The 22395-nt window shown below is 34.0% G+C and overlaps 1 protein-coding gene across 1 annotated transcript in view; it reads left to right on the top strand.

Moving 5' to 3' along the window:
* Positions 1 to 22395, top strand: part of DHX15 (DEAH (Asp-Glu-Ala-His) box helicase 15) — a 70258-nt gene that overhangs the window by 44852 nt on the left and 3011 nt on the right. Inside the window, exons 5-11 of the mRNA XM_012664187.1 lie at positions 2076 to 2243; positions 9101 to 9187; positions 10172 to 10321; positions 11225 to 11333; positions 11867 to 12058; positions 14968 to 15090; positions 19449 to 19639. Coding sequence (XP_012519641.1) covers positions 2076 to 2243; positions 9101 to 9187; positions 10172 to 10321; positions 11225 to 11333; positions 11867 to 12058; positions 14968 to 15090; positions 19449 to 19639 — 1020 coding nt within the window. The remainder of the gene's footprint in view (positions 1 to 2075; positions 2244 to 9100; positions 9188 to 10171; positions 10322 to 11224; positions 11334 to 11866; positions 12059 to 14967; positions 15091 to 19448; positions 19640 to 22395) is intronic.

The following is a 22395-nucleotide window of genomic DNA, read 5'->3' as shown; positions in this document are numbered from 1 at the left end:
GTCCCAGCTACTTGGGAGGCTGAGGCAGAAGGATTGCTTGAGCCCAGGAGTTTGAGGTTGCTGTGAGCTAGGCTGACGCCATGGCACTCGCTCTAGCCCAGGCAACAAAAGCGAGACTCTGTCTCAAAAAAATAAATAAATAAATAAATGTACCCTTGTAACATCACAGGGCAACACATTACTCACCATTTGTAGTGATGCTGGTGTGAACAAACGTACTTTGCTGCCAGTTGTGAGAAGTACTGTATAGCACATATAATTATGTATAATACATAATGCTTGATAATGATAATAAATGATAATATTACTTCATATATTTACTATACTCTCTTTTGTTATTTTAGAGTATCTTCTCACTTTTTAAAAAAAAGTTAATTGTGAAACAGCTTCAGGCAGGTATTCCAGAAGAAGGCTTTGTTATCATGGGAGATGACAACTCCATGGAGACCTTCTAGTGGGACAAGATATGGAGGTGGTAGACAGTGATTTTGATGATCTGACCCTGTGTAGGCCTAGGCTGGTGTGCGTGTGTGTGTGTCTTAGCTTTTAACAAGAAAGAATAAGAAGTAAAAAAAGTTTTAAAAATAGGAAGACGCTTATGGAATAAGTATATAAAGAAAGAAAATATTTTTGTACAGTTTTATGTGTTTGTGTTTTAAGCTAAGTGTTATTACAAAAGAGCCAAACAGGCCGGGCGCGGTGGCTCACACCTGTAATCCTAGTTCTCTGGGAGGCCGAGGCGGGCAGATTGTTTGAGCTTAGAAGTTCGAAACCAGCCTGGGCAAGAGCGAGACTCCGTCTCTACTAAAAATAGAAAGAAATTAATTGGACAACTAAAAATATATAGAAAAAATTAGCCGGGCTTGGTGGTGCATGCCTGTAGTAGTCCCAGCTACTCGGGAGGCTGAGGCAGAAGGATCTCTTGAGCCCAGGAGTTTGAGGTTGCTGTGAGCTAGGGTGACGCCACGGCACTCTAGCCAGGGCAACAGAGTGAGACTCTGTCTCCAGAAAAAAAAAAAAAACCAAACAGTTAAAAAAATTTAATTTATAAAGTAAAAAAGTTACAGTAAGCTAAGGATAATTATCATCGAAGAAAGAAAAATACATTTTTTGTTAATTTGGTGTAGCCTAAGTGTACAGTGTTCTTGAAGTCTACAGTAGAGTGCAGAGTGTCCTAGGTGTTCATATTCACTCACTGACTCACCCAGAGCAATTTCCAGTCCTGTAGGCTCCATGCATGGCAAGTGCCCTGTATAGATGTACAGATTTTTAACTTTTATTTCATATTTTTACTGTATGTTTAGATACACAAATACTATATTACAGTTGCCTGCAGTATTCAGTAAAGGAACTTGCTGTACAGGTTTGTAGCCTAGGGGCAATAGGCTATACCATAGCCTAAGTGTGTAATGGGCTATACCATCTAGGTTCGTGTAAGTATACTGATGTTTGCACAGTAACAAAATTGCCTAACAACATATCTCTGTTGTTAGGCAGCATGTGACTACTTTTCTATGGTAGGAAAATTTTTGAAGCTGCTCTTAAGATATTTGGTTTAGCCTAGTTCTTAAATATCTATGTTGATACTGTAAAGGTGTTTGTTCTCATTAGGCACAATGAAGCAAATCTTCCATATAATTGCATTAGTGATACGTGACATTAAAGCCTAATTGGCTTATTTAAAATGTCTGGCACATCAATTTCTTTTAGATTGTGAAAATTGAAAAGGTCATGAGTGCAGTTAAATATTCCTGGGTGAGAAATTTCAATTTTAGTATAATTTGTTGAGAATTAATTAGGAAATCTGACTATAAGAAAAGGGGGAAGGGAGTGTGGAACGCAAATAAGGCAGTTACATATTCATTCGAATACAAAAATCAAACTTTCTTGGATTGTTGTGGAAATCCGGTTGAAAATGGCTAAATTTGTTTTGATTACTAAATTGAAAATAGGGTATCCATGAAATAAAAGCAGATTGTATACAAAAAAATAAGCTGCATAGAACTAAGATTATGATAAAAACTAAAATGTTTCAGTGTTTCTTTTGTTTTTAGACTCAAACTTTTATTTTGTAGGAAATTGACGAAGCCTGCAAGAGAATAAAGCGTGAAGTTGATGATTTGGGCCCTGAAGTTGGTGACATTAAAATCATTCCGTTGTACTCTACACTTCCACCTCAGCAGCAACAGCGCATTTTTGAGCCTCCGCCTCCAAAAAAACAGAATGGAGCAATTGGAAGAAAGGTAACATTAGAAGAATTTTTTTATAAACATGTTGTCATTAATATCGAAAGAATTGTTTTTTTGAAATATCAAATTATATTCGATTATAAAGTACTATGTTTGCCGTGATTGTGATCTGGATTGTATATAACAAAATAATCTGCATTTGAAAAGTGATAAAAGATGTGTTGAGGTGGGGTTCTGCATATCTTTGACCCTAGAGTAAGAATATGTACTGCTTTCCCCTCCTTGGGAGTCCTCCTCAGCAAATGTAAGGTCAGTTAGGCTGGGTTTAGAAAAGGGGGACATTGGCCAAGTGCTGTCTTTCTCCCATTAAATCATTTGGCAAAAAGCAAGCACTTCTTCCTTCAATGCCTTTGGCCTTCTGCCTAGAATTTTCTTTAAGACTTAACCAAATGTCATGTCTGTAGGTGTGGAATGTTGACTCTGCAGACCTTTAATAACAGTAGCACTAATCACACTGCATAAGTATATGGATTCCTTGAAGGCAGGAACTTTGTCTGGAACCTTTTGGTACAGATGTGTGCCCAGTTATAGGTAAGGGAACAAGGTTATTCCGGCCCTATCTCTGAGGCACTTTGTTGGAGGAATGGGAGGAGAGATGAGTACCAGTTTGAAATAAAGAAGCTAGAAGCTAGGCCTTTATTTTTTAAGATTGGGAGTTCTAACAGATTGTTTGAAAATAAGATTGCACTGTTTTATTAAAAGATTTGAAAACCCCTGGAACAATGGAGTCAGTTTGACTTTTAAGCCTAGCCATTTGTTAGGTTAGATAATAGAAGCATGTTAATTTTTGGTAAGATTCTTAATCTCTGATCCCAATGTTTTTTATTTTTTAAACTGGATATAATTTATTACTTTTTTCACTTTGGTTGGTAGATGATTATTAAGGATTAAGCTTAATGTATATGAGATTAACTAACATGCTGTCTCATGGTAGCTACTGTAAATTTTTTCAGTTTTTTGGTATAGAAGAAAGTCTTATCTTACCTAAAGTTTTACTCACTCATAATTTACTTGTTAGTCAAAATCAAAATCTGTTGCTTTCTTATATCTCTATTCAGGACTCACAACTTCTTTTGCTATTTTTTCCCAATCTTTTTGCTGATACTTTTGATGATTACTGAAAAATTACAAATCACAAAGAAACATTTAACTATATCATGGCCAATTATTTTTTTACATGGCTGTATAAAACTTAAATGAACCAAATATGTTTTTCAAAGTGAGAGAATTTCCTGAATGGACATGCATACCAGCCTGTTGGAATATAAGTTAATAGGAGATCAATAGGGAAAAACATCAACTTCTGAGTTTTTCATAGATCATCAAATGTAGTAAATTTGACTTTAAAAAATAGTATAATCATAGCTTCATTATGTTGAACTTGCAATTATTTTTTTGTTGTAGTGCTATCTCTAGATCATGCTAAAACATTTTTCATGTGTTACTTAATGTGTATTGTGGACTTTGGGGGAGAAAATGTGATGTTTTAAGTGATACTTTTAGTATATAATTTTAAAGTTGACTTTGAAAGTACTTTTTCTCTGTGGACTTTTAAGCTTGATTCCACATCAACAGATGTATATATTTCTTAAACATTTCTGTAATAAAGAGGAGTTAATGCATCCTCTTTAAAGGGCTGAATTTTCAGTGTCCTGAAATCATGTGAACTTTGTATTTCTGCATTTGTTTTATTTTTTCAAATGTTGGCTTGTATACCATTGAGTGAAATTGGCATACAGCAAATACTCTGTGTTTGTCCATCTTTGGGGTACTTCTCATTGCACTGAGTTACATTGAGAGGTGTGGGCCCATGCTTACTATAGTTACACATCTGAGCTCTTTGCTCTCTTTATTATTAATGTATTGGGTATGTAGGTTCAGTCTGGTGCTATTTCAACACTTGATACGTTTTGTATTATCTATAACTTAAGCCTGTGGAGTAGAATTAGGTTTTTTGTTGTCATAGTGGTCGTTTGCTTTTTGTGTTGTAAATCCTAAGGATGCAGAGGAAAATTTTGTCTTACTGAAAGAGTGACTCAGCAGTAGCTGGGTATGCGGTGATGGCCACAGCTAATGTAGTCTCACTCTGGGAAGCGATCCTGTGTTTTTTTAATTCAAAACTAAGGACCACAATGATGCTTTTCCATTCATTGATGGTGTTTCATTCAGTTAGAGTTAGTGGACCTCTTGCTGGAAAATCTTGTTATCTCTTGCCATGTATCAACATCATCTTAAAGGTTGAGAAGAGCCTCCCTGGATGGATGATCCCAGGGGAGCGAGGGAAGACTTCCTTGGCAGTTGGGTCATCATTCTCATTACAAGGAATAACACTGTGAGGCCTAGCATGTTTAAGCACAAATTAAAATTTTTCGTTCAAGAGTAGCTGATAGAGGAGGACCTGCATAGCAAGTCATATATATTTATCGATGGGCAGGGCAGCTGTCTGGTCTGAGATGGAGGTGTCAGCTGACACCTAGAGATAGCTGAAACATATTCTGGCCAATCACTGGCAGGCCCAGTTAGAGCAAGAAGGGACTGGTGGCATTGTGGGGAAGGAGATGGCGTGAGAATTAAGGCTATGTGAGGGAAAATGGGTAGGCACTAGAACAGGAAGCACTGCTATTCAATTGCTGTTTTCTTTTCTCTCTCTCTTTTTTTTTAATGCTTTTTTGTTTCTGTTTTTTTACTCATAACAGCACATAAATGCTTCACCTTTTATAATATCCTATTTACCTTTACAAAATAAAGGACCTGAGGTCCACTAATTAAACACCACACTAGGTACTAAGAGTAGAGCTTTCATTCAAAAGTTCTATCACACACAATAATGATACAATTAATTAAATTTAAATAAGAACAGTTAGAGATTTACTCTCTGCTTCTGATTGTGAAAAACAAAATATGATTTGATTTAATTTTTGTTAAGTTATGTACTTTGTACTAGTATAACAGCATAGAGCAGATACATAAAAATATTTGAAGTTACTGAACAAATAGAATATTTAATATAATATTTTAAATTCCATCAAATTGTAATTCTGTGTAACTTTATATTTCAGTACCTTTTGTAAGGTAGTGTTGTATTTGTTGTCTCACTCCTCATTCCATTAATTTATGCAAAATAGATTTTTCAACTTGATTGTGGTAAAATGAACACAACTTTTAGTGTGAAAGTTTTACAATGTAGATTGTATATAAGATTATGGTTTCTGAGCATTTGTGTACTTAAGTAGCATTCATTTTACAAATAGTTACTATGTTCTTTTTATGTGTACAAATAATAGCACTAACGGTGAACCATTTCAAGTTTTTAACAAGCAAGAAAGGTTCATAACGCAACACATGTATTTATATGAGCGTAGAATGTTCATTTGCTTTAATAATTTCTGAAGCTTTTTTAAGTATTTGATTAAGCTAAAAGCTGTAGTAGTTCTTCATATGCATTAAAGTTTACTCTTCAGTAAAACTCTCCCATGCATCTTTTGACTAAGATTTATAATTGCTGTTTTATAGATTTGGTATTACTAAAATCCAGCAGTGATTAATTTCATTTAAAATAATTAGTTTTCATTAATTTTGTCCATACAAATAGCTGTTTTTTCTGTATCTTATCCTACAGTTTGCTGATTAATATGGTTCAGAGCATATTTGCTCAATAAAAAAGAAATGGCCCTTGTGGAGATGGTTGTGTAGTTTTAAAGAGAGGCTTAATGATCCACAGTCTGAAGATAGCTAGTTTGGTGCTGCTGGATTGTTTATAAGCAAATAAGTTAATGTCCTTGAATTGCAGACCCCTCCCCCCCCGGACTAAAAATCCAAACTAGTTTAATCTAAGTGCATTATTGTGTCCAAACAGTGTTCAAGTAGGGCAAGTCGGATACTCTGAGTTCTACCCCTTGGAGTGAAATTATTGGAATAAATCATAGTAGGTCCCTTTGGAAGGCAGGTTATTGAGGGGAAGTTTACTCTTAGCACATCTTGGCAGTGATGCCAGACTTTTCACCATACGGTTTATTTTCTGTAATTGGGAATATTTACCTGAAATAGTTACTTAGGTTTTAACGCTTTTTAAGCCTCTTTAAACACTTACTGCAAAGTTAAACAGTCTAGAAAGCTTGTAACAGTTAAATAGATTCCTACTGCTCATACGTATTTCCCTTGACAGATTCAGGATCATTTTGTCTCTTGGATGGTGTGCCATATACATGCTTAGGGCTTGCCTCGCTTAGCTGCTGGGGTTCCAGAGCAACTTTTATCATCTCGTTTATTTGTTTGCATTATGTGTGTGTGTATGTTTATTTCGCCTTAACTGTTTGTAGTCCGTGGGAAAACCCTAAAACTTCAGGCTTCTCTGAGGACTCATTTAATGCTTATATTTTGGGGGTTGACTTTTAGCTGGCAATATACTCTTATCACTAATGACATCGGGCGTGCCCAGTTGGCACAATCATTTGATTTTTTAAACACTTGTAGAGTCACACATCCACTTCTTTATAAGTATTATAGAATTTGTCTCACACACCCAGATAAAACATGGGTATACAAATGAAGTTATTTTTTGGAGAAAAAGTGACTTTTTAGATAACTCTTTAAAGAGTTGATCACATCAAGAAATTTTTATCACACGGCCTTTATTTCATTCTAGAAGAAATATGATAAATTATTTTTCCCAAAATAACTATTAAAAAAAAGGAACAGGCCGGGCGTGGTGGCTCACACCTGTAATCCTAGCACTCTGGGAGGCCAAGGCGGGCGGATTGTTTGAGCTCAGGAGTTCGAGACCAGCCTGAGCAAGAGCGAGACCCTGTCTCTACCAAAAATAGAAAGAAATTAATTGGACAGCTAAAAATATATAGAAAAAATTAACCGGGCATGGTGGTGCATGCCTGTAGTCCCAGCTACTCGGGAGGCTGAGGCAGTAGGATTGCTTGAGCCCAGGAGTTTGAGGTTGCTGTGAGCTAGGCTGACGCCACGACACTCACTCTAGCCAGGGCAACAGAGTGAGACTCTGTCCCAAAAAAAAAAGGAACGTAATTTTCTCTACTGTCCCACATATACTCAGAACCATGATTTTCACCCCAGAATTCCAGAAGACCTGTTATATGATTATTAGTATGTAATTGGTTCTCTATAGTTTATAAGGCATTTCCGTATCCATTTTATTCCCTGTAGCTCTGTGTTAGCTAAACTAAGTAATAAGCAAGAGTCATAAAAGCAAATTGAAACTTGGAGATATTAAAAACTTTCCTCAGTTACTTAGCTACTCAGATTTGACTCCTGGTTCTTCCACCTACTCCTGAATTCATTGATCCTTCCACTACAAAAAACTGACTTCCTAGAAGAATATTAATCTCAGGTTATACTTATTCAAGTCTACCTGTCAACTTTATATATGCTATTTATGTGTGCTTCAGTTCTAATTATTGATTGTATTTGTTATCTAAATGTCCTGTAGAATTTCAGTAGCATCATCAAACCACCTGTGGTTTCTTATCCCTTTGCTAGTTCTGCCTTTTCACATGACCAATAAAAAAATGAAATATTTTGGTTTTGACATGTAAATGATTCTGAAATACCCTACTAATAGATTCCTAGTAAGTTTTTAAACCTCCAAGGCTTCCCCCCAATATCTTGGGATGTCTCCTTAGTAGGTATGAAGTCAGAAAATGAAAATGTTAGTATTATTTTAAATGAAACAGCTAATGGAACAAAAGCCTATGAATTATTTAAGCCATTTTATTTATGAAAGAAAATGCTTTTAAAAAATAAAATAATAGGAATACATATAAGTCCTTTCTTATATGTGTTCGTAGACGTTCTTGCCCACATACATTGTTTAAGTTGAACTTTCTAATGCTAATGCTCTTTCCTTCTCTCTTGTGAGTAGATCTTGCTTTACCTTCAAGTACTATTCTAAACTCGGTTTTCTTAATAAAGCCTTGTCTTCAGTGTGGAAGTAAACCCTTTTTAAATCTCACAGTGAATTTTTTGAGTTATTTACTTTTTCTATCCATGCCTAATCTTCTCTTACAAACTATAAAAGCTATAAGCGCAGACTGTTTATCTGATTCATTTTCTGTGTCAACTGCTCACGTACACAGACATCTCCAACTTAATGTTAGTAATCTGTTCCTGAAAATCAGATGTTCTGGGTAAAAATGCAAATGAGGAATCCCCATTTCCCATTGTTTTAAAAGGAAAAGATTATATGTAACATGTCATTTCCAGGTCCTTAACCAATTTCCTAAAACATATCTAACATATAGTTAAATATGCACATATAAAAATAAGTTGTCATACATATTAGTATTTAAATGCTTTAAACTTTGTTCAGTGTATGATTCCTAACAGTTGCTTGTGTACAGTAACATATTACATATCATCCCTTGAGACTGTACACTTACCAACACATTTACATTTGATTGTGATGATTTATCAATTCTTACTGGGTTGTACCTTGAGTTTTTTTCCCTGGGGCATTTCTGAAAAATGGTGAATTGCGTTTCAGTGATAGAAATATGAAGTTCTCCTTCATTAATATTGCTTGAAAAAATTGAAAAATACATGTATGGAAGTTTGGATATTAATTATAAGGAATGTTTTATCATTGAGACATTCTGTAAGGTATGTTGTGTAGCTTTACCAGTATTTTTATTTTGATGCTATTCTTTTATTGCGTAATCATCATGTAATGTGGTTGAGTGATAACCTGAAGTAATAGCTTTGTTGGAAAGGGAGGTAGTTTATTTACTGGTTTGAAATTCCTTGCGTTAGTGAAAGTTGACTAAACTTACTGTCATGTTAGTTTTACTTAATGTGTAGCATAACTTGTATACTGTATTTCTTAACAGGTAGTTGTGTCAACTAACATTGCAGAGACATCTTTGACGATAGATGGTGTGGTGTTTGTGATTGATCCTGGATTTGCAAAACAAAAGGTACATGTTTTAGTGTGTTAGTTGAATACTTTATAAATCAGTGTTAGCTGCATGGTACTTACTACCCATTTATTTAATGGCTAAAATTTACATTTTACAAATTTTTTCTATTTTTCATTTTCAGATTTCTGCCATAGGAGCCCTTTGTGTTCAGAAATTAAGGCAGTATTTTATGTTTAATCCTAGAGGCTTTTTCCCCCCTCCCATTTAGGGTTGCTTTGGTTTCTTTGTTTTAGTGTTGTGGGGGATGTTTTGGTTTGTATGTTCATTTAAGGACTATAGGTGAAGTAATAAAAGTACAGGGTTGTCATCCCTGCAGACCAGTCACTTATCCACCATTAGAGTTCCTGCTATGTACTGGGGAGACACTATTTGAAAAAAGGTACTATGATACTCCTCTATTTTAGCAGTGCTGACCACCAAACATTTTTGACAAATGAAATGGCTACTCAGTAAATACTCTATTTTTCAAACATCTTTTGGGTGAATTGACTGTATCTTGTAGGTATATCATGCTATTGATGGAAAATTTTCCTTTTAAACAGAAAGTACATGACTGACTTCTTTTGGATTAAGTTCAAAGTGTTTTTCTTGATGTCCACTCTGAACATCAGGTGTTGAAATTGCAGGTTTCTTTTCAGGCAAAATCCTTCACTACCAGCATGTAAAAAGCAAGGCACAAGGTAAACTGATAGAACAGAAATTATTTGAAACTAGGAGTAGTCAAGATTATGTAAGCCATCTGTGTGTTGGATGAGAAGTTTTTCATGTTAGCCTTTGTCTTTCAGAATGGCAGAGTCAGAATCTCTGAGAGAAAGCTAAGGCATGGGGCGATGAATTCTCTATTATTGTGGCAACATGATTTATGGTGCTCATCAATACTATTTTGTTTATTTTAGGATTTATTGTGGGCTTTGGGTACCTGTGGATCACAGTTTTTTGTTTAACTGAAGAAATAATCTTGTGTTATTTCCATTCCAATAGGTATATAATCCTCGAATCAGGGTTGAGTCCCTTTTGGTAACAGCTATTAGTAAAGCTTCAGCTCAACAAAGGGCTGGTCGAGCTGGACGTACCAGACCTGGGAAATGCTTCAGACTTTACACAGAGAAAGCTTATAAAACAGAAATGCAGGTAAGGAGTATTACTGTATTTTTCCTGTGTGTTTGGAAGTTTAGGTTGAATTGTTACCAGAAGAAAATTGCTTGATTTACTTTATCTTCCCTTTTAAGACCAAAAGCTCCTTAGTTTTTTTCTGAGTGAGATTTATGGTATAACCTACCAATACAGTAGTCCCCCCTTATCCACAGGGGGATACATTCTAGGACCCCCAGCCTGAAACCTCAGATGGTACAGAACTTTACATATACTATGCACATATTTCTTTTTCCTTTTTCACAGTTTCACTGAAGATACATTCTTACTGTAGATCATAGTATTCTTAGTGTGTGATTCTCCGCCTGCCCTTTGTTAAGTGGAGAGCTTTTCACCTTTTCACTTAAAGGAAGTACTTTAAGGCTTCTCCTTGGCATATGTGAATTGCCAGCATCGCTACTTTTGCTCTTCAGGGCAGTTACTAAAAAAAAATTGAGGGTTACTTGAACACGAACACTGAGATACCGTGACAGTTTAATATTCATTCTGGGCTGGATCGGTTGGGGCTAAGTGAGATTTCATCACGCTACTCAGAACGGTGTACAATGTAAAACTTACAAATTGTTTTCTAAAACTTTTAATCTCAGGTATTGATGGTGGGCAATTGAAACCTTGGATAAGGGGGACTACTACACAACCTTTTTCTTTTTAACTGTTCTGAGTTGGGGTGGACAGCAGCAAATGCTTTGAACATTATAAAGATTATTGGAGAGAAGTATCTGATTTCTGTAGTCCACAAGTATTTTTCTCTCCTCAGACAATGTAATAGAAGTAATGCCAAAGTAAATAGCTAAGGAGTCAGGGAACAGGTATGTTTTGTTTTCCGGAGCACGGTGATTAAGCAATGTTTAACAGCAAACAAATGTTTTTGTTTTTTGCTAGGATAACACCTATCCTGAGATTTTGCGTTCTAATTTAGGATCAGTTGTATTACAGTTGAAGAAACTTGGTATTGATGATTTGGTGCATTTCGATTTTATGGATCCACCAGGTATGACCTAAGACAGCACATTTTGTCAGATCTTTTAACCAAAATGGACTCTTAACTATATGTCTGCATCCTGTTCAGTGTATGTATTAAATACATTTTGCCTTTTTCTTCTAGTATGCATCAAGATAAATGATCTTATATGATAGCATTAAAACTAAAAAGGGTGACAATTACATGAGCAAATAAGTTTTTTTTCTTCAGAATTTATTCTAGGTATTCAGTTTAATTGAATTGTCTTCTGGACATGAAAATGTGAGAATAAACTTTCTGATTTTTCTTTGGGGAAAATAATTTGATAAACACATTGATGAATTAGCAATTATTTAAAATATTTAGAAAAAAGACAGTTTTACCTACAAGAAAATCTTGCAATTTTGTATTATTCATTGTTTGCTAGATCCGTATAATTGAATTTGATGACAATTTGAGTTTGGTCCACTATAGAATGAAAAATGAGATTGCTTATGATAGTACTTTGTCACATTTTTGCTTGCTTAAGGCAACTTGTCTAATAGATTGCCTTTTCCCCCTAGCTCCTGAAACTCTGATGAGAGCCCTAGAACTTTTGAATTATCTGGCTGCTTTAAATGATGATGGAGATCTTACTGAATTGGGATCCATGATGGCAGAGTTTCCTCTAGATCCACAGCTCGCTAAAATGGTTATTGCAAGTTGTGACTACAACTGTTCTAATGAGGTCCTATCTATTACTGCTATGTTGTCAGGTAATAGAGGGAAAGGAACTAACAAAAGCCCAGCTCTTCAAAATTTGGGTGGACTTCACTTTTGTTTTTGTTTTTTAATATTTAGTATGGTAGTGGAATATATAGATCGTTTTAAGGAACTCATTTTGTTTCCTAAATACCTTGTAAATAGCTTCATAATGACATAATATTTACAAATTAAAGGAAGTCATTGTGCACAAAACATAGTAAACATTGGCTCTCTTGAGTGCAAATAAAAATTGCATTGAGAATAAGTTTGAACGCAAGTGTTACTGAATTCTTTGGTAGGTCCATCAGTACTATCTTTGCGGTTTATCACTGAAAGTACAAGAAGAATTTTGTTCTAGTACTTGGCACTTATTAAGTGAGCCTGTGACAGACTTAAACTTTACATTTAAGTTGAGCCATATGTATCTACGTGTATAAATATGTATTCCAGTGGCAGTCAAATAAACATAAATTTCAAACTTAGCATCAAATAAATAGAAGTAGTAATATATACTTTCAGGCTTTAAAACTAATCTGGTAATGTTATTCTTTTACAATGCAGAAAAACACTTGGTAAAAGAAACATACCTAATAGATAAAAGTCCTAATTTTATAAAATTGGAACATTAGGCTGAGGAAATAGTGCTATTTTTAGTAGTAGTGAAATTTAATCCACAAATGAATAGTAACTTGGAAATAGATTTTCCCAAAGGAGTAGAACTATTGTTAACAAACAAATTAGTGATTCTTATAGCTAAAAATAGAAAACAAGTCTTTACTGACAATCAGTATTCTATGCTACTAATTTCAGGACTGGGGAGAACTAACTTCCAATCACAGTGGTTTATTGGTCTTAATTACTTTTAATGCTGCAAATAATTCAAAATCTTCCATGGAATTGAAGGATAAGTTGAAAAATATTTAAATATAAAATTATGGCTTAGTTTAGATGTATGGTATATTCTAATGGTGTGAAGTTTTTATGTAAGAACTAGCTAAAATGTTTTCTTGCAGAGTTATGACTGATCAGACTCAGAGCAGATGGGCAGGGCAGTATCGAATCATTTAAATTAAATTGTAGTCTCATTTGCGGAGGTGGTGGTAGGTTGTTGTCTGCCTTTCTTATGTGTTGTTTTGTTAGATTCTCCCAGTTGTCTTCTCCCAAGAGTTTAGTTTTTAGAGAACGTGGGGCAAGAGTTAACAGATTATCTGTGTACTCACTTATCTGTTATCTGCCCTGTTTATGTTTCTTTAGATTGTCTAATCAGACATACTATATGATTACCATTGTTTGAGTTTAGAGTATTAGCCCTTTAAAAAATTTGTCACTGTGATGCTGTTGAAATCTTCCAACTACATCTCAGTCTTAACCTGTAGTAGGAGTTATGCAAAACATAGGGTTTTGCTGGTGGTCATCTTTAGCAAATCAAGAAAAATAAGCATATATGTGCAGTAGGTTTTAAACAGGCCATTTATGGGAAAAGTGTTGAAATAACGGATAAGAAAGAAGTCATGGAACAAAAACAGGTTGCTGAGCTTGTAATACTTTGCCATTTAAATAGTTTCTGGCGTTTTGAGGTCCTGATATAAACAGTGCAAACCCAGGGGCCTTATGGAGTGCTACCTATTCATTCCCACTTAACTCTGGTGGCTAGTTCACATTAACATTCACAGCTATGAGAAGTTTCTGTACTTTCTTAAATTACCTTGCTTCAGTTACATTAAGCAAGACTTTTAATATTTACTGTGATCATGTTTTGTTGTCTTTGTTTGGCTACTTTGGCATCTTTTTAAAGGGGAAACGGTGTGGGAAAGAGCAATTTAATACTGTATTTGATCTCATTGTCAATTATTCCCATTATCTTCTATCTGAACTGATAATTTATGATTTTTTTTATTGACAAGGTTTTAAGAGCTTTAAAAATGTGTTGAAAAAGTCCCAAGCTGTTAAGTATTTTTATTTCATACTACTTTTATGACTATGGAATTGCTAAAGTAAATTAAGGAAAGCTGTATTTCAAAAAATGTAGTATACGCTTTGTAATAACTTACAGTTTTATGTGAATTAATATTGAGGCTCTAACAAATAACTGTAGTCAAATATTTTGATGACCCTTGAAATGATTGTTTCAGACTAATTGTCAACTTTTAAAATACTGGCATTTGCTTTTTATATTGAGGTTTTGATTCACGTAAGTTTTTTTTTTTTTAACTTAGGACTTTATTTACTGATTTTATTAAAATGTTGGATCACTAGGCTGAATATCACAGCCTTTTTGAATTTTCGTGATTAAAAGGCGGTTTAACCTTCCACCACTACTGCTATCATCAAAACCCAAGACTTGATATTTTTATGTTTACATATGCTTCTGCTCACCGGTGCTAATAGTGATACCCACCAGTTGGTAATAACCATAGTATTAGGGAAGAAATTCTGACAGAAATGTGGCAGTAGACTGGTTGCAAAGTTCATTTTAGTTCTGTAGTGGGTAAGTACAGCTTCCTAATTTTCACAGCCATTCAGTGGATTCACTGGATGGCCTTTTGGAAAATTACAGTTAGCACAAAGGCTGTTGACACCATAATTCTAGTTACTGGTAGAGCTATCAGCACTGGTTTTTTAAAATAAGTTGAGCTTTCTAGTATCTCGATGGCCTTCAGAATAGCTGTTTTGATGCCTACTTTTAGATCCAGTTAAAATAATCAGGTACTCTGTAGCTTTGAAACCCTCTTGTCTTACAGATGTGGTTAGGTGTTGATGTACCTAATCAAGGTAGTAAACAGTCCAAGATGCAGTTGGAGGCCATCCTGCCCTGCCCTATGCTCTGTGAACTGACCTAGCTAGGCCTTGTTCCTCTATCTGTGAATGCGTGACTCATCGATATGGGCGTTTGTGTTGGGCCCATACCAACCTTGTTTAGTCCCACAGTGTTTTGTTCGCCCCACGGAGGCCAAGAAAGCCGCAGATGAGGCCAAGATGAGATTTGCCCACATAGATGGAGATCATCTGACACTGCTGAATGTCTACCATGCTTTTAAACAAAGTAAGTGTAAATTAGATTGAAGGAACTCTTTTGTCTAAATGTCACTTGCAGTGTATAAAATGTTTCTTCATCTCACTTTCATTTATTATCTGTGACAACTTTACATTAAAAACTCAGAAGTACTTTAGAAAAACTACTGACTAGCATTTAAAATAGAAATTGCCAATCCTTTTCAAAAGTTGTTTGCATTTATAATGGGGGGAGCACCAGTTATAGAAAACCTGAAAAATATAAGGTGATAAAAAATGAAAGATTTGTATATAATCTGCCATGAACCATACAAATTTTTATATACGTCTACTCTTCTATTTTCATACACTTTACATTTTTTTGTGACTAGATTAGTATTGTTTATGTAATCATTACTCTTAACATTTTTACTAATAAGGAGCTTTTAATATTAACATTAGCAAAATAGAAAAATGGGCAACAAATGTGACAGTTCTCAGGCTACAAGTGGTCTGTAATCATGAGAGAAAAGTTAAACTCTGCTGTTAGCCCAAGAGTTGCATTATTGTTGAGATACCATTTTCTCACTTATAAAATTGACAAGATTAGAGAAAAATATTCCTTAATTGTGTGGGAGTGGGGTTACTGGAACAATCATACAGCGGAGGTAGGAATATAAAGTGATGTGGGTCTTTATGAAAAGCAGATTTTATGTTACCAAGAACCATAACAACTTCATACTCTTTGACCCAGAAATAATCTAGAAAGCTGTCTTTTGGAATTCTGTTGGATGTAGGATTAAAGTTTTTCATCCCAGAATTAATTGTGATAGTACAAAAATTGGAAGCTACCCAAATGCTCACTAATAGAAAGATGGCTCAGTAAGTTATGCTGTAGACACATGATACAATATTGTTCTAGCTTTAAATTATATTAGCAAATATTTAGTGACTTGAAAGCTGTTTGCCAATTATTTGAAAATGAGGAAGGAATCATAGTCATAATAAAGTTATTGCTAGCTGTTGTTGGAATGTACCATTTCCAAAACTTAAGTGAGAGGAAAACTTCAAAAGGGGAGAATAAATACAGAAATGAATGCAACAGGATCTGAAAAGGTTTGATTTCTGCATATCAGTAGGCTGACCTAAAGATGATAACATAATTAAAGACTGATAGCCCTGTATCATCGCCTTGTGCCAAAAATGAGGGATTCTTAGTCACTCTAAGTTTATGGTTTCTTCTCATGAGTAGTTCCTTAATTTCAATTTTGTACTTGTTTTATTTGCAACTCATTTTTATTATCTTATAAAAATCCTATTTACACTGCTAAAGTGGAGCCTGTTGACTTTGGCACATCTCTTAGGGGGTGGTGGTAAAATTTATTTGTCTAAGTGTCCCAATTCTAGAGGGCCAGCATGTGGAAAAGAATGTAGCACCTGTGGTGCCATACATCTCTGTTTCTTACTCATGAACCCTGGTGTGAGTCAAATAGTATTAATGGCTATCCAGGAGAGAAAAGGTGAGCCCTTCTCTGCCCAGGTCTCAAAAAGTGGGGGCAGATAAGGGCAGTAAAAGAAACGTGGTTGAGAAACCAAGAGCTGAAGGCCAGTACATGATTTACTTCAGAACATTTTATTTTATTCCTCTTGTGTCCATAATATTGGTAATACATAAAGTTAAAGACTTATCCCTGGTAAGATAGGTCAACTCAAGACTATGTTCCTGTTGTCTGCCAGATGTCATGCTGAGTGACCAAGAGATGTATTAATATAACCTATTAACAGACCATGATAGCTGCTGTAAGAGGGAATGCCTTGAGAATGAGCAGGTTCACAATTCACCATGGTTCTCAAAATCTCCTTTGATATTATTACAATGATAATGTTTAAGTGATAATTAAAAGATTTTTGAAGGAGCAGCATGGTTTTATAGATACACCTACCCTATTATTTTCATAAGGCATTTTAACAAATTCTTTTAAAATTAGAGATTGTGTTATTTTGTCATTTAAACTTTTTGTTAACTAAGCATAGCAGTAGTTTGGATTTCATAATTGTGTTTTGAAAATGAAATTCAGGATTGATAGTTTAAGAACTATATTTTGATTTTAAATATAACTAACCATATTTGAATTTAGAGGGATTTAATATTGAAAATTATAAAATTACTAAATGCTTGTTCTTCATAACATATTTGGTACTTGCAAGCTTTCTATGAAAATACTAAATAGTAAACATCTACAGAAACTTTATCCTCTTCAAAAAAGGGCCAGCAGTCGGGGGGAATTTAATGAGTTAGAATGGTAGCTTCCACTCACTAGATGTGTGATGCTTTCTAATAAATACTTCTCACTGCTAGAGGAATGTTAAATCATTGGTTGGATTTTAGGCCTCTGCTGTACAGAAATGCCCTCTTTAGTCAGAGGTAGAGGATTTAATCTTTAATAAGTGACTGCTGCCTCTTCAAATAAGGAGAGCTCTTCAAAAACAAAATCAAATTTTTCTAGACCCTCACACGTTACTGTTTGGATATTTTGTATCCATTTATTGAGTTTGAAATATATTCACTAATGCTTTTTAAATTATGTTAAGTTATTGAGACATTAAATATTTTTAAAAATAGCACATATATTTCAGATATTATTCAAGATGTTTTTCAGTAGTAGAGACAATGGTTGATTGCATAGTAAAGCTGAAATGTCACCTTGATAAAATGTCATCTTAGTACTATTTATCTAAATAACACTTTTTAGAAACAAAACTAGGTTTAAGTTATTTTACAGTACTTTAATCTGTGTGTGAGAGAGATCTGTAAAAATTTTACAAATGGTTTGGCTTTAGATCTCATGAGTAGTTTATTGATGAGAAATAAACAACTAGAATTTTAATAAAATATTCCTAATTTTAGATTTATTGCTCCTGTTTATCAAATGATTTCTCAACAAGTTTAGAAATATACTAGAACTATCAGATATTATTTACTTGGATGAATAACTTTTAGTTGCCAGTTTTTTCATCTTTAGCTTATGAATTGTAAAAATTGAAGACCTTGAAAAGATTGCATTTCAAACTAGAGCCTGCATATCAACAACCCTTTTCAAAAGTCCCCCTTTTTATTGTCCAGTTTAGATATTTTTATTGCCTCTCACTTGCTACAGGGCATCAGCATAAGCAAAAGTACCTCCAAAGTATACTTTGTTTCATCTCCCAGAGATACTTAGTGCTTTGTCAATAACTTTAGACAGATAACTTTTATTTCTCATTCCAGATGGGTTAATTAATGGATGTTTCAATGTCATATTCTTTAATTCAGAGATCTATTTCTGACCCTACCGTATCCACTCTAATTTCTGAAAGGATACATTTTGTAATGGATAAAAATTTATATATCTGTTGTTTTTCTCAAGAGCATTAAGATAGAGTTCTGTGTTACAATTGGTAGAACCCTAGAATCAAAGAGAAAACAGTGTATAAAAGACAAGCATATATCACCATAGCTGGAGAAGGATCAACACAATTTTAATTTTCATGGTTTTTTTCCTTCTGCCATTTCACCGTAACACTTTTAGTTTTATTTACCAAAGGGCCTCTGAAGTAAATGATGCAGTTTTTTGTTGTGACTGTCTTTGGGACATAAAGATGTCACTGTAATATTTTTTTCATGATGCTACAGTTTGAGCTCTTTCTTTAGATGAGCAACACTGGGTTAGTTGAGAGCTTATCGAGGATTCCTCAGTGGAGAAATATTACCCTTTTGATAATACATGTAATGAAATTACTTGAAGTCCTTAGACATAGGTCTTTTTTATTAAACATGAGTGAATATTTCAGACATCCTTGTAAACTTTATCATTTGTATTTCAAACCTTGTAAATTGCTGAGAGGCACATGTGTCACAATAAAATTTCAGCCTCTTGAGGTTTGGGGCACTGTAGCTCAGGCATAAAGAACAATGTACTAAAATAGCAATATACAATAGTTGTTTGATGTTCGATTTCATAACTTTCACGTTGTATTTGATCATCTTAATCTAAGGCTGTGTTTTCTTTGTAAATGAGCAAGATACGGCATTTTACCAAATTCCCCCAGTCACCCCTGTCTGATAGATGATCTGTTGGAAACAAGCAGGTGGATGTTAATGGATAAAATAACTCAATACACTAAAAACAGTTAAAGTCATTGTTTTGACATCCAAAACCAAAAATCTTAGTTACTGTTTCTGATTTTGAACCACACTATGGGATTTTTAGGAAAGTCAGTAACATTGCAGTTAATTTAAAGAAAATGTCTGTAAATCTGCTTTGTGTTTATTTAGCTTATTCTTTGTAACAATTTCCTTTCTAATTAGAAAATACTCCTATGTGGATGATTCATGGTTCTCCTTTTCTCCAACCCCCTCTAACTTTTTAGATCATGAATCGGTTCAGTGGTGTTATGACAACTTCATTAACTACAGGTCCCTGATGTCTGCAGACAATGTACGCCAGCAGCTATCTCGAATTATGGACAGATTTAATTTGCCTCGTCGAAGTACTGACTTTACAAGCAGGGACTATTATATTAATATAAGAAAAGCTTTGGTTACTGGGTATTTTATGCAGGTATGTGGATAATACAGGAATGATTATTAAGTATTCACATGTTACTGTTTGATTTCTATTATGGTCCTTTGAATCCACATAAAGGAAAAGACGAGTTTAAGAATGCCTGTAAAAATCGATCTTAAATGCTGTTACATCCAGTTTCTTTGAATGAATTGATATTCTAAGAACTTTTGTATGTCTAATAAGTAACAAATTAATGCCCTAAATAGCTCAATTAGTACAGTTATGTAGTAATAATTTTAAAACTACCTTTTTATAAATGGATCCTTTGTTATTACAGATGGGCACATCCATTTTCAGGTGTGATTTAGGCCCTTATTTCTTCAGGAGTGTGAAATTCAGCCGTTGACTTTTGATAAGTGTATTAAAGTTTCTCTGAATCTAGATCTTAATTGGAAGCATCTTGTCACAGCAGAATACTAAAGGAAGCAATTGTCTAGGTGGATCTAAAAGTACAGTTCAGTTTCTTTGTAGAAACTGAGCACCCCAAAATTCAAATATTCAAATAACTAGATTTCATTTGCAGTCCTATAGAGTGATCTTAGGCATTTATAATTAAGCCTCTTGGGTACTGCAAAAGCCAAAAATGTCTTTTGAGTAAAGCAATAAAAATGAAACAATTTAAAAGGCTTCCTTTAGTTTAGCTGGTGTGTACTGTATTGGAGACTGTAAGATCTGAAGTAAAACTTTTCAAGTAAATATTGTGAATATTTATTTTAAGGTATTTAAAACCGAGAGAAATTATGTTGGAAAGAAGTCAAGAAAATTAGGAGTTGGTGAGGTGTCTGTATTTGAATCCGAGTAATAATAAGACTGTTGTGGCATCTTATTTTAAGATATTATGCTTAATGGAGTTAGGTATGAAAATTATTTCTCTAGACTTCTAATTATGTTCTTAATAGTTATTTAATATAATAATTTATTTAATATGTACTAGCTTTAATTTGCTTTTAATAATCCAAAAGAGGCATTTTAACAAATTCTTTTAAAATTAGAGATTGTGTTATTTTGTCATTTAAACTTTTTGTTAACTAAGCATAGCAGTAGTTTGGATTTCATAATTGTGTTTTGAAAATGAAATTCAGGATTGATAGTTTAAGAACTATATTTTGATTTTAAATATAACTAACCATATTTGAATTTAGAGGGATTTAATATTGAAAATTATAAAATTACTAAATGCTTGTTCTTCATAACATATTTGGTACTTGCAAGCTTTCTATGAAAATACTAAATAGTAAACATCTACAGAAACTTTATCCTCTTCAAAAAAGGGCCAGCAGTCGGGGGGAATTTAATGAGTTAGAATGGTAGCTTCCACTCACTAGATGTGTGATGCTTTCTAATAAATACTTCTCACTGCTAGAGGAATGTTAAATCATTGGTTGGATTTTAGGCCTCTGCTGTACAGAAATGCCCTCTTTAGTCAGAGGTAGAGGATTTAATCTTTAATAAGTGACTGCTGCCTCTTCAAATAAGGAGAGCTCTTCAAAAACAAAATCAAATTTTTCTAGACCCTCACACGTTACTGTTTGGATATTTTGTATCCATTTATTGAGTTTGAAATATATTCACTAATGCTTTTTAAATTATGTTAAGTTATTGAGACATTAAATATTTTTAAAAATAGCACATATATTTCAGATATTATTCAAGATGTTTTTCAGTAGTAGAGACAATGGTTGATTGCATAGTAAAGCTGAAATGTCACCTTGATAAAATGTCATCTTAGTACTATTTATCTAAATAACACTTTTTAGAAACAAAACTAGGTTTAAGTTATTTTACAGTACTTTAATCTGTGTGTGAGAGAGATCTGTAAAAATTTTACAAATGGTTTGGCTTTAGATCTCATGAGTAGTTTATTGATGAGAAATAAACAACTAGAATTTTAATAAAATATTCCTAATTTTAGATTTATTGCTCCTGTTTATCAAATGATTTCTCAACAAGTTTAGAAATATACTAGAACTATCAGATATTATTTACTTGGATGAATAACTTTTAGTTGCCAGTTTTTTCATCTTTAGCTTATGAATTGTAAAAATTGAAGACCTTGAAAAGATTGCATTTCAAACTAGAGCCTGCATATCAACAACCCTTTTCAAAAGTCCCCCTTTTTATTGTCCAGTTTAGATATTTTTATTGCCTCTCACTTGCTACAGGGCATCAGCATAAGCAAAAGTACCTCCAAAGTATACTTTGTTTCATCTCCCAGAGATACTTAGTGCTTTGTCAATAACTTTAGACAGATAACTTTTATTTCTCATTCCAGATGGGTTAATTAATGGATGTTTCAATGTCATATTCTTTAATTCAGAGATCTATTTCTGACCCTACCGTATCCACTCTAATTTCTGAAAGGATACATTTTGTAATGGATAAAAATTTATATATCTGTTGTTTTTCTCAAGAGCATTAAGATAGAGTTCTGTGTTACAATTGGTAGAACCCTAGAATCAAAGAGAAAACAATGTGTAAAAGACAAGCATATATCACCATAGCTGGAGAAGGATCAACACAATTTTAATTTTCATGGTTTTTTTCCTTCTGCCATTTCACCGTAACACTTTTAGTTTTATTTACCAAAGGGCCTCTGAAGTAAATGATGCAGTTTTTTGTTGTGACTGTCTTTGGGACATAAAGATGTCACTGTAATATTTTTTTCATGATGCTACAGTTTGAGCTCTTTCTTTAGATGAGCAACACTGGGTTAGTTGAGAGCTTATCGAGGATTCCTCAGTGGAGAAATA

Source organism: Propithecus coquereli, unplaced genomic scaffold (assembly GCF_000956105.1).
Source record: "Propithecus coquereli isolate 6110/MARCELLA unplaced genomic scaffold, Pcoq_1.0 Scaffold87, whole genome shotgun sequence".
NCBI classification, from domain to species: Eukaryota; Metazoa; Chordata; class Mammalia; order Primates; family Indriidae; genus Propithecus; species Propithecus coquereli.
Note: the sequence above shows the minus strand (reverse complement) of the source record. Positions and strands in the feature narration are given on the sequence as shown.